The 13796-nt window shown below is 42.2% G+C and overlaps 1 protein-coding gene across 2 annotated transcripts in view; it reads left to right on the forward strand.

The window, feature by feature from the left end:
- Window positions 1–220: 220 nt before the first annotated feature.
- Window positions 221–13796, forward strand: part of LOC133361557 (pantothenate kinase 3-like) — a 34813-nt gene continuing 21237 nt past the window's right edge. For both annotated transcript variants that reach the window (XM_061580484.1, XM_061580491.1), the window contains exons 1-4: window positions 221–616; window positions 8916–9268; window positions 10738–10991; window positions 11536–11712. In XM_061580484.1, the coding sequence (XP_061436468.1) occupies window positions 313–616; window positions 8916–9268; window positions 10738–10991; window positions 11536–11712 (1088 nt within the window). In that variant the 5' untranslated portion in view covers window positions 221–312. The remainder of the gene's footprint in view (window positions 617–8915; window positions 9269–10737; window positions 10992–11535; window positions 11713–13796) is intronic.

Genomic DNA, 13796 nt, shown 5'->3' on the forward strand with positions numbered 1-13796 from the left:
ATCACAGCACGGCCTAATTTCCGCAACATAACTTTTTTTTCATTTTCACTTAAAATATAAATCTTTGAACTAATAAATCAAAACACTTACAAAAACTATACCGTAAGGGCACACATAATACTTAATAAAAATGCGTTTAAAACTAATTATATTTTAAGATCTTGTTTGGTGATGACGTCACCCGCGCGCATTCATTCCGCGTACAGTGCGCGCACTGTCCGCACGTCCCCATCGGAGGCGACGCGCGCTCCGCCTCAGGAGGGCCGCCTGCAAATTAACGCAAAATCCTCCACAAACGGAATAGAATTCAACATGCAGCAGCCGTCGGAGCACGACATGGGGGAGCAGAGCGGGCGAACGGACCTGCCAAATGGGCTGCACCGCTGCCGCAGTCACCGCCTGCCGAGCGTCAGCTTGGAGGACGCGGCGGCGGCGGCGACGGCGGCGGCGACCGCCGGGAGCAGCACCGACGATGCGGGCGCGGCGCGGGAGGCTCCGGGATCCCCTCTCGCCTCGCCGCGCTCCCCCCTCGCCTCGCCCTGCTCGCCCAGCAAGATCCCGCGCTGCTGCGCCGCCACGCGCAAGCGCCTCGACTCGCTGCGCCGTGGGAGGCCGCGTAAGTGGTGGAGCGAAAGTGAGGTGGTGGAGCGAGAGTGGTGGTGAGGTGCTCACGGTGGAGCGAGAGTGGTGGTGAGGTGCTCACGGTGGAGCGAGAGTGGTGGTGAGGTGCTCATGGTGGAGCGAGAGTGGTGGTGAGGTGCTCACGGTGGAGCGAGAGTGGTGGTGAGGTGGTGAATGGGGTGCTGAAGAGAAATGCAGTCGTGATGGGGTGGGCATCGGGTGACTTGGGGTGGCAATGGAGTATTAATTGGCAATTTAGTGGCACTGGAGGGGATGATTTGAGTGGAGGCAACGGTGTTGGGTGGTCAATTGCGTTTTGTGGATAGTGGAAGGATTTGTTGGGCTGGTGGGGAAGGGAGTGGGTGTGTTTTTGCTTTAGTATCTTCATCACAAATGCTGACATACTGTATAACTGAAAACAACGTATAAATCACAGTGTCTCCATGCTCAAAATGAGCAAAGGAGTTGGCACTAATCTTCATTAGGTTATGGAAAGTATTCCCATATCGCTCCGAGTGTGTGGGGGTGTGTCTTGACGTCCCATCAAGTACGAATATCAACCCATGAAAGGTGATGCGCCAAGGTGACCCTTGGCAGATATTTGAAAACGTGACCTTTCGATTGAGGACTAACCGCAGGGCCCCGCTGCCGAATATAAACAATGCATTGGTAAGTACGTTAAGCGGTAAGAGTCAATGTTTGCAAAATCAATGTATAAGCCCAGATTCATATTATTGGGTCTTTCGGTAAAGTCACGTAGATAGGTTCAAAGAAAATAACAAAAAACTAAGACGTTTCGATCGCAACACAAGCGGTCGTCTTCAGGAAGAACCTGGGCTTAGACATTGATTTTGCAAATAGTGACTCTTACCCCTTAACAAGCGGTCGTCTTCCTGAAGACGTTGCGATGTGTTGCGATCGAAACGTCGTAGTTTTTTAGTTATTTTTTTGTTCTTTTATTTGAACCTATCTACGTGACTTTACCGAAAGACCCAATAATATGAAATCCTGCAGTCACGAAAGCTTTAAGTCAAGATTGTGTTTGCATTCTGACCACAAGTATTGTGGTTAATGCAGACATGATTCCTTGTAAAAGGTTTCAGTTTGGTGTTTTAACATCTTAACACCTGTTTAAAGCTTTCTTGACTGCAGGGATTCATCTTCTTGGTTCTTTCGGTAAAGTCACATAATAATGCATTTTATTATGTTTTATTTTTATTATTTTATTATTTCCCTTTTACGTGACTTTACCGAAAGAACCAAGAATATCTTAACACCTGTCTTGTTTCCATAAAAAAGGGGAAAACGTATTCTCATACTGCTTAAGGGTTTAGATATTTTGTCTGCGTATACTGCATATGCACTCTGTAAAGCTTTTCCATATAATACAGTGCAGCTCCAAATGCTTGTTTATGGATTACGTGATGGATTATCAATTGGTAATACATCGTCGTTTAGTGTTCTTTCTTCATCAATGTTGTAATTTGCCGATGGACGGACTTTGTAGCCTATTGATGAAGTGACTCAATATTGAGCCATACATTATAAACACACACCAGGCTCTTTATCCTCAAAAGTATACAATTACATTTAGTTCATTGGCCTCTTGGCCCTCTTAGTCAATATTTTCCAGCATCATTTGTGTCTCAACTTTCCAATGTTTATTATTTACCACAGATATCCCAAGTAAGCATTTAATATTATTCATAATTGAGCCAGTTTCACAGTTCGATAGCTATAGACATTTGCACGTGGATTCAATTCAAGCGTGCAGACTGTTATGCACTTAAAGTAATCAAAATGTCCATGAGTTGATTATTTAGTATTTTTCATGGAGTATGTTTCATGGGTTAACCTTAACCACCCCTTCCACCTTGGTTTTTAATGCAACTGTCATTGCTTTCGTTGCCTTTTTCGCCATCGTATGTTTTAATAGTGATACTACTAAAGCACAGCATTTCTCTGATTTTGAAGGACCTTGCACGGGGTGGTGGTGTGCACATTCAAGTGTATTGAACAATCCTCGGCTTCATTCACAGTTGATCAAACTTGGCAATGCAATACATTTCCCCCCGTGTATAAGGATTAATTTATATCTATCATTGTTTATGCTGAGTGTACTGTCTGGATGATTACCTTTGTGCTGACATCAACAATAACAACCCGTTTTTCTGCTCTCGAGTTTTTGCCGTGATGGCAGACATTGACCTCATATCAAATTGACTTTCCTTTTAATAATATTTTTAAGGCAGCATTTATGGAATTGCCATTATGTTCTGTTCTTTAAATAACCATCAGATCACCCTTTGTACATGTATGTGTGTTGAACTTCTTTCGAACCGTACCTAGACACCCATGCTAATTGGAGGTACATGTGTGTATGTAGTCTGCTGTACTCCATTCCAGATATTCACGAGAGTGTCTCTCAGAAAGCATATAGGCCAGAGTAATAATTTTCAAAGAAAATACATGAAAACATTGTTATTTGTAAAAACCCACATTATTCTAAACTCTGCTATATAATGAGGGATGGAGAGGTGGCGCAGTCGGTAGGACACTGCGATATGAACTCTGCTACCTGTTAGCTAAGACTAACGATAGGAAGGGGTGAGTAGAATATCTGAACTGGTGCTGAGTGCCTTCTCTACCAGCCCAAAGTGGCCTGCATGGTGAATATTGGTCAAACAAGTCCCACAACAAACACTGTTCTAGTACCTGACTCTATGATATTGTATTTTATTAGCAATATCATTGCTATAGCTTTTGAGTACTTATGTATGCAATTATAATTGTTTTTACCGATTTCAACAAGTTTTGAAAAGTAAATTGGCCAAATGTATTGATGTACGCAGAAGCCTTCTTGTGGTGGATATTGGATTATTAAAATGGTTTCAAAATTAAACAATGAATCTATTGTTTTTTGCAGAAAACCTTAATACTTATGTAATGAGCGACTTCCGAGACACAACGTGTAGAGGGCTTCCTATTTATTTCTCACACTTGGACACAAACACTGGGCGATATATATAAAAATAGCTCCACACAGCCGACCTTTTTACACAGCCCCATCGTCGGCATCTAACTACATAGCAGGTTGACTAATGTAGCGATGACGACGATGGGAGCCGTGCAGAGGATCGGCCATGCGGCCGGACGACGAAGCGAGATGACGGCGAGCAGCGACGCAGCCAGGAGCCGGGACACCGTGACAGCCCCGAACCTTCGGTTATGTCCCCCCTATACACTTCCCGGCGTGGCCAGGCCACACCTCCGGCCACGCCCCGTTCTAGAGCCTTTGAGCAGGTTCCCGGAGCTTCCTGACTGACACCGCCCTTGACCTTTAACCCAGGCACGCCCCCTTCGAGTTTGTTATTATATAACGCGGCCATACCCGTGATTACCCCTCCTGGCCGACAGGTGGCATCCTGTCGTTACACTTACATACCAGCTGAAAACTGAAACATGTCACTTGAGCAGTTCTAAGTCTTTTGATGTTACTTCGTACACAAAATCATGATGTTGTGCAGTACATGTGTATTTGTCAAGACCACTACCATTTACAAAGTAGTTTGATCAAAATTTCAAAGCCATTTGTGCTCATTTGAATACGGTAGTCTTGAGTTTGTGCATAAAGAGCATCAGTGATGCTAGCGTTTTGGCAGTGAGTGATCAAAGCTTATTGGTATTGCCGATGTCTGAATTAAGATACATTTTCTTTACAGATTTCACATTTTTGCGCATAAATATTTCAATACAAGTTACATTGACCATTTTTACAGTCCAAGATCTTTCACTTAAAAGGTTTATTTATGTTTACTTGTGATGCCTATAAAATATATAATACTATAAACGTTTCATATGTATTGCACCCAGGTCAACCAAAAAAAAACAGAAACCACTACCACAAAGATGTAGTTAATGGTGCATTGCACATCAACCTAATGCTTGCATCATTTACATAAATAATTTACGTGTGATGGAGCATGTTTTTTGAGTGTTAACGCTTGTATAAAATTGCTTACGAAAGCTAAAATGAGCACTGCCTGAGAATATCTTGTTGTATACAGACTGTAATAAGGAGTTTGTGGTACACAGGACTGTATTTAACTGCCCTGTCATGTCTAGAATGAAATTAATTCTCAATGCCATAATTTTACTGCTGCAAACCCAAGCAAGCTATGTCTGTAAGTGTGACCTTTAAACTATGATTACTACAAGTGGGCCTTTTTCCAGCATGCAGGTATAAACCTCCATGTAAGTGTAATGTCATAACAACAATACCCTGTTAAATTTTGTTTTACGCTGATAGAATTAATGTATCCACAGAGACTCTTGAAGCCTTTGTGTAGAGTTGATGATTATGAAAAAACTAAAGTTTTGACTCACAGCAGCGGTGGTGTCCTTGAAAACTCGCGTAACCTTGACCGATAAATGTTGCCATATCATGTCACCCTTTAGTTGGATAAATACTTTAATAACTTACACACTCAAACCAAACAAGCACTTTTCCCCATCATATATAATACTGTAACTTAATTCTAAACAAAATTGTACATATATTACAAAAAGTATTTTATCGTTCTTTTCATCCCTTTGTCGATTCACTGCTGGATGAAGAACTCACATCATGGGGGGGTTTTGACCATATTTCACCACATTGGTCATTGCAGGTTGGTGAAAGGGTGGAAACTCAGAACCATATTCTTGGTTCTTTCGGTAAAGTCACGTAGAAGGGAAATAATAAAATAATAAAAATATTAAACAGTAAAATTCTCACGACGTTTCGATTTGCTGTGGATTTCACACCTGATGATGATTGCTTGTGTTGCAGTCGAAACGTTGTGAGAATTGAATTGTTTTATATTTTTATTATTTTATGATTTCCCTTCTACGTGACTTTACCGAAAGAACCAAGAATATGAATCCCTGCAGTCACGAAAACTTTAAATCAAAATTTAACTCAAGTCTTTAGGATAATTGTGCAGTGTATGAATACACTGCTCTGGCACTCCACCTTTATGTATTGTATTGGTTGATAAAGACATTGCATCAAGCTATCATAATGGTTATTTGTCTAAATTAGATCAATTTATAAATAGATGCATGTGTGCAACAAAGGCTAAACTTCCAGTTCAAACAATGCGAGTTAACCTTTGGTCCAGAAGACTGTTATGTTGGATGATGTATTGCATGGCAGCATAGCTTGCCTATAAGTAGTGCCTGTACTTAAATTCAAGGTTATCTGGTCAGAAACCTAATACTGACTCTCATGGCCATTTGATGGGCACAACAGCACAGAGTACAAAGCGTCCTATGCTTGAAAAGAGAGGCCTCTGCAATGGCTGCTTCCCAATTATACATGCTAACGGTCCCAGAATATGTACAACTTTTAAATACTGTTGAAGTTTACCTGCATATTGGTTCAAACTGCGTTTTGCTGAGTGACTGGTGATGCCAGTTTAACTATTGCTTGCCATGTAGGTGAAGATAGAGTCTAGCTGACACGCAATTTTAATGGCAATGATTTAACAATGTTACGCTGCATTCCCACAGCGACTAGATACCAGACCCAAGCCATGTTTTGCCTCTTCCTGGAATGGCGAGATGTTAAATACCTCCGCTGGTATACAGGAGGTGGTATGTTCGATCTCGACCTTGACGCCTGTATATTTGGAGTTTGGATATTTTCCCTTAGGCTGCGTGGATTTTCCATCTTGACCCCTAAACTTCATTACTGTTTCTAAGGGTGGCCAGGCTGAAAATCAGGTACAGTGAGGGAAAAAGTATTTGATCCCCTGCTGATTTTGTACGTTTGCCCACTGACAAAGAAATGATCAGTCTATAATTTTAATGGTAGGTTTATTTGAACAGTGAGAGACAGAATAACAACAACAAAATCCAGAAAAACGCATGTCAAAAATGTTGTAAATTGATTTGCATTTTAATGAGGGAAATAAGTATTTGACCCCTCTGCAAAACATGACTTAGTACTTGGTGGCAAAACCCTTTTTGGCAATCACAGAGGTCAGACGTTTCTTGTAGTTGGCCACCAGGTTTGCACACATCTCAGGAGGGATTTTGTCCCACTCCTCTTTGCAGATCTTCTCCAAGTCATTAAGGTTTCGAGGCTGACGTTTGGCAACTCGAACCTTCGGCTCCCTCCACAGATTTTCTATGGGATTAAGGTCTGGAGACTGGCTAGGCCACTCCAGGACCTTAATGTGCTTCTTCTTGAGCCACTCCTTTGTTGCCTTGGCCGTGTGTTTTGGGTCATTGTCATGCTGGAATACCCATCCACGACCCATTTTCAATGCCCTGGCTGAGGGAAGGAGGTTCTCACCCAAGATTTGACGGTACATGGCCCCGTCCATCGTCCCTTTGATGTGGTGAAGTTGTCCTGTCCCCTTAGCAGAAAAACACCCCCAAAGCATAATGTTTCCACCTCCATGTTTGACGGTGGGGATGGTGTTCTTGGGGTCATAGGTAGCATTCCTCCTCCAAACACGGCAAGTTGAGTTGATGCCAAAGAGCTCCATTTTGGTCTCATCTGACCACAACACTTTCACCCAGTTGTCCTCTGAATCATTCAGATGTTCATTGGCAAACTGCAGACGGGCATGTATATGTGCTTTCTTGAGCAGGGGGACCTTGCGGGCACTGCAGGATTTAATTCCTTCACGGCATAGTGTGTTACCAACTGTTTTCTTGGTGACTATGGTCCCAGCTGCCTTGAGATCATTGACAAGATCCTCCCGTGTAGTTCTGGGCTGATTCCTCACCATTCTCATGATCATTGCAACTCCACGAGGTGAGATCTTGCATGGAGCCCCAGGCCGTGGGAGATTGACAGTTCTTTTGTGTTTCTTCCATTTGCGAATAATCGCACCAACTGTTGTCACCTTCTCACCAAGCTGCTTGGCGATGGTCTTGTAGCCCATTCCAGCCTTGTGTAGGTCTACAATCTTGTCCCTGACATCCTTGGAGAGCTCTTTGGTCTTGGCCATGGTGGAGAGTTAGGAATCTGATTGATTGATTTCTTCTGTGAACAGGTGTCTTTTATACATGTAACAAGCTGAGATTAGGAGCACTCCCTTTAAGAGTGTGCTCCTAATCTCAGCTCGTTACCTGTATTATAGACTGATCGTTTCTTTGTCAGTGGGCAAACGTACAAAATCAGCAGGGGATCAAATACTTCTTTCCCTCACTGTAACTCCTATAACCAAATAAGCCACTCGGCACAGGTAATGCGAGGCATATGATCCCTTGTACAGCTCACAGGCTGCCATGTGAATCCTGAAGCAGTGGAATGGATATCAAATATCGTCATCATTTTGTTATCTGTTGCAATCCCCCAAAATGCCATACGAAAAAAGAATAGTTGATGAAACGACATAGAAACAATGTAATGCTACATTGAAACAATATATTTAGCCCATGTTTTACATTCGTAAGCATTTACATATTTATGTTCATTTAATCTGTACCCAACTAACAAACTTGTTTTTCAAATTATTGTTGGTAAACATGCCCATTCTATAATTAGTTTTATGCTTTTTTGAGATAATTTCGCATTGAGTCGAGCACGTGTATAAATCGAGGGGGGTTTCCTTCTCCAGTGAGTTGTTGGGCAACATCCTAATCACTTGCAGAGTAGATATGCTAATAACTACCTTGTGTCTGTTCTCGTGTCATGGTTCGACGACTTTTTCTCACAAGAGTAGCACTTTATTGGTATCTCAAGTGATCTCGATGGTGGAGGATGGCCATCTATACATCGCCTGAAGTTACGCTTGGCGTAAAACGTATTATTTACTGGTCAAGATGTCAATCAGCTTGTTGGACAAAAGGCATTTTAATGTAAAACATCACTGGAAGGATTTATGTCAGGTGCTTTCACGTTTTAAATTTGTAATGTAGCATATATGACATTGCAGTAAATAAAATAAAGACGTTTTAATGGGTTAAATGAGTCATGAGCATATATATTAAAAGGCTATATTACTAATGCACACAGCAGCTGGGTGGCAACTGATTTTGACAGGGACGCTGGATTGTTGGTAGGCAGTGGACTGCTGAAAACTCTGGAGAGCTTACCCTTCACAGGATTGCTTCCAGTCTATTTCACCTAATACTTGCCACGAGCATTTGTTGCAACTCAAATAAAAACTCTCGCTTTGTGTAAAATAGAACATATTATCAGTGGTATTGCCAAATTTCACGTAGTCTTTGGGCAACTATGGCATCGCTCGCTTGTTAAGTCGCACATGGTGAAGTGACCACCCTGTTGTCGGCAGCGTTCCCCTGGTTTGGCCTGGACATTGGTGGCACGCTTGTCAAGCTGGTGTACTTTGAGCCGAAGGACATCACGGCCGAGGAGGAAGAGGAGGAGGTGGAGAGCCTGAAGAGTATCCGGCACTACCTGACATCGCACGTTGCCTACGGCCAGACGGGCGTACGCGACGTGCATCTGGAGTTGCATGGCCTTACCATGTGCGGCCGGACGGGTAGCCTGCACTTCATCCGTTTCCCAACGGTTGACATGCCGGCCTTCCTGGCCATGGGTCGGGACAAGCACTTCTCCAGCCTGCACACCGCACTCTGCGCCACGGGAGGGGGCGCCTACAAGTTTGAGCTTGACTTCCGCACGGTATGAGCAATGCAGGGGACTGGCTGTGTGGGAGAGTGTGTTTTTTACAGATACATTTTACAAGTCTTACCCAGACAAATAGGGATGTCACGATGCATCGATTTATAATTGACATGAATTCTTCCAGCTCGTGATCCATACATCACTTTTGTAAAATCAACATTTATCAATTGTGTATGTTGAATGAAATCAGAGTATCTGATCCCTTCCAGCCACTGGAGGCTGCTATATTCACTACAATACTGAAATAAATGTGATTCTTAAAGTGAATCACGACTCTTAATTATGGATATTCAGCGATTGACCTCTTAAATATTAATTGTACAGACACCGTTTGGGAAAACTCAATTGTAAACAAGTAGATGTGAAGTTCAATAAAAACACACTTTTTTCATAAATGTTTAATGTAAGAAAAAATATTTTAGCTCAGTAGTGTGCATGTGTATATATTACTTAGGATGTTTTGTACATATTTAAAATGTCTTGCATACCAGTGAGCACTCAACAACAGGGGGATGTTGCAAAATTGGTCAAACCTAAAGAAGTTTTGCAGCAACCAATAAATTGCGTGAAAAACACCTTTAAAAAAAATCATAACTTTATGTTGAACATCATGCAACAAAAGCAGGACATAATATAACAAAATATGGAGAATGTTGCTAAAACTTCAAAAAAAATATTCCTATATGTGTAATCCCTAAAGTAGAATGATTAGGAATAGGAGTGCAAATACCATACAGAAATAAATAGTGCAATTAATGTCCATAAACTGTCGAGCATTTCCGTAACCTTCCCTATTGGTTCCTACTCCCATGTTGAGGACTCGGCCTGCCAAACTGACCAATTCATCCCATTCATGTTGTGTGCCGCCACCAAACTGCACTTTCCCTTACTACTTAATTCCTCTCACTGCTCGACTTTGGAATTCCCTCCCATAATTTTGTTCCCAAATCCTTATAACCTTACTAAATGCAAAGAATGTCGTAACTGCCATCTATTATAGTTTAATATGTCATGTGTGTTGCTGCTGGCGTTTTTTTGAGCCTTTGGGCTCATCTCCAGAGAATGTGGTAAAAAACAAAAATTTGATGCAAGAATAGTGGGGCTCTTGCAATGCCACGCTGGCGTGATGTTATTATTCCTCGTTTGGTATGCAAGAAGTTGTGGGTTTGATCCCGACCCGGACGCCTGTATATTTGGAGTTTGCACGTCTCTCTCCCCATTGGTCATATGGATTTTTCTTTGGGTCCTCCGGTTTTTCCCTCACTTTAGAATCAACATACATTTAGTATTTGGCTGCAACAAATGTCCACATAAGCGCCTTAGTTGAGATGTCATTTGTGGCCAGATTTCTTGTGAAAAATATCTATATAGCTGAGTGGGTCTTACCTGGTCAAATAAAAATAGTTTATGGTTCCAAACAGCACTGGCAGCAGCAGCAGTAAGCACTGGGCTCTCGCTTCCACTAGATGGCCGAGCTGCAGCTGCGCAAGCTGGACGAGCTCGACTGCCTCATCCAGGGCGTGCACTACATCGACTCGGTGGGCTTCAATGGCGTAGCCGAGTGCTACTACTTCTCAAACCCCACGGAGCGCGAGCGCTGCCAAAAGACCCCCTTTGTGCTGGGGGACCTGTACCCCCTGCTGCTCGTGAACATCGGCTCGGGCGTCAGCATCCTGGCCGTGCATTCGCCCAACAATTACAAGCGCGTCACCGGCACGAGGTGCATCCCCTTGTCCTGTGCTATCATATCCAAGGTCTTGGTACGTGGTATGGTTGGTTTTTCCAATCCGCTGCTGGATGAGGGGCCTCCCCTTGCGTCATGAGTCGTGATGGATATTTAGCCATGCTTCACCACGCTGGTCAGTGTGACTTAATGGGAGTAGTGGGAGTGCAGTGCGAGTGATTCTGCTGCACTGCTGTTTACCGCTTTTGGACATTGTGGTCACTCATCCAAGCAGTGTGCAGATGACTCGACCTGACTTAGTGTCTCTATTCTGGGTGATTTGGTCATAGGTCCAGGTATTTCATAGGTGGTAGTTATTGAGTGAATACACATAGGGCAGTTGGAAATATGGATATTCACGAGAAGGATATCACTTGGATGAGTGGCCCTCATGCATAGAACAGGTATTATAGGCTGCTGCAGGTCTACATTGTCATCAGAAATGAGTGCAAAATCCATTGTACTTATTATTCTCCAATCGTCTATAGCGATCCTTTAAACATGACTGCTTTTGTTGTTGCTGCCCTTTTCGCTCTTGCAGCCTGGGAGGCGGCACGTTCCTGGGGCTCAGCTGCCTGCTGACGGGGTGCAAAACGTTTGAGGAGGCACTGTCCCTTGCCGAGAGAGGGGACAGCACCAACGTGGACAAGCTCGTGCGAGACATCTATGGAGGCGACTACGGTCGCTTTGGCCTTCCCGGCTCTACTGTAGCTTCCAGGTGGGTTCATTGGCTGCCCTGGGTAAGTCTAATTGTCGTAGCAATGTCTTGTGTTAGCGGTGTACAACTGGAGCCATGAAGGGGTGCCATCCTGCAGGTTTTATTGATAACTTGAAATCTCCAAATGCTTGACCACCTGCGTTGAGGGTTTTGATTAAGTAATTCAGACCTCAGTCGGACCAAAATACCAGAAGGCAATTGTGGCCCTCGATAAGTGTAATTGTACACTCCTGGTTTCGTGTGCAGAGTCTGGGATATCAATACGGTTTTAAAAAATCAGGACATTGGGGGATATTAGCCATGACTTTTTATAAGCTACATAGTCTCGGGTATTTTCTCTGCAATCTCATGGTTCAATTACCAACAACCACTCTCGATATATATTAATTGGACTCCAGTGTACAGGTTTCACTTGATGACTTGGTTCAGGTCAGGGATATTGACTAGCAGTGTGAAAGACCTATAAGAGTGTGAGCACATTGGGGTCTTATTCTATTGGACAATTCAGTCTTGCTCATCTGCAGGTCTGTATGATACAAACCGACTAGGTTCAATTTGCATTTCCCATAATCTATAAGTAACCATTGTGGTGACTGCATACAACCAAGGTAAGTTTGTGGGTATGCCGCTATCTTAAGTGATGGTTCTGACAATAGATCACAGTTACGCCTGTAATGCTTATGGGGTCCCAAGACCATTTTCAGATTGTATATTTGATATATGGTGCTCACACATTTGGCATATATAACAGTAAATAATAATGTATAGCCTATTACCAGTCGACTGGTAAATGTGTTTCAAGTTGAGGGATTTTCAAATGTGATGCCCATAAAAAATAGACCAAGTACAGTAGTTGGAACTTTCTGACCCGCCCCTACTGGAAATCTGTGAAAAAGAGCTGCATGGCTCATCGGATTTCTCCTGGATAAAAAAATAGTCTGATTCTGAATGCTGCTTAGCATTAGCAATGTTTATATCCATTAATGTCAAATCTTCACAAAATTCATTTTTTTTATTTTACTGTCTTTCATCAATGCAGTTAAAATGGCACATTAATTTGATCTTTGTACATTTATAGTAGCAGCGCCTGTAGATGGCAGCATGTGCAAGGAGTATAACGTGATTTTTCAATGTCACAGCAAGACAAAACCTATCATTAAAAAAGCTAATAAAGTTTTATTTTACTTTGTCAGAGCCATTAAGGTGTGAGAACTATTTTGCAATGCTTGCCTGACCAGGATAATATTAACAGCAGTTACCAAGTGAGTATAGAAGATTTATTGCCTGTCTTCAGTGACACATTAATGCTTTGCCGAAACATTGTGAATTCTTATAAACATTTAGAACAAAATGTGGCTTTCTAACAGAGTGAAGAAAAACCAGATGTTAGGACAATATGTTTGTCGTTTTTATCCATATACTAGCTTGTTATTCCATCCTAGGACGGAAGCTGTAATATTTAATATGTAAATTAACGTTTTATTGTGTGATTGATAATTTTATTAGGAAATGTATCACATAAAGAACATTTTCTTAACTTATTACCGTAAATGAAATTTAGGACTGTGGAAGATTTCTCGGTATACGATATTTGGACTAGTAAAGTAGACTTACCTTTTGTGGGACGTGCCGAAGAAATAAATTAAGGCACCAAATGCACTGTGATACGGCGTAGAATATATTTATTTCCTTAACTTTCTATAAGATACGTAAAATCAAAAGCGAATTTGCGTAAAAAATTATCATAGCCACTCGACCTTCTGCTTTAGTAAAACAATCCAGGCACACATAAATAATAGCGAGGGGGGTGGGGGCGCATGTGGAGTGACGTCACATGCGGGACTCGCACACACAGCCTTTTTTGGCTTATATTAGTTGCTGTGTAGATTTAGTTATTAGCTTTACTTTCCATAAAGAAAGCTCAACATAATGAGGGAGCTGGTCGATGTGTAGTGACGTCACGTGCATTACATACAGACATTCTTGGCTCATATTATTAAATGGATTACTTTTATAAGATTCATACATTTTCTAAGAATCAGTGGCAGTACAGAAACTGAAAAGATCAGTCTTGTGCATGTAAT

This window comes from Lethenteron reissneri, chromosome 8 (assembly GCF_015708825.2).
Source record: "Lethenteron reissneri isolate LAM-NWPU_2019-01 chromosome 8, ASM1570882v1, whole genome shotgun sequence".
Taxonomy (NCBI): domain Eukaryota; kingdom Metazoa; phylum Chordata; class Hyperoartia; order Petromyzontiformes; family Petromyzontidae; genus Lethenteron; species Lethenteron reissneri.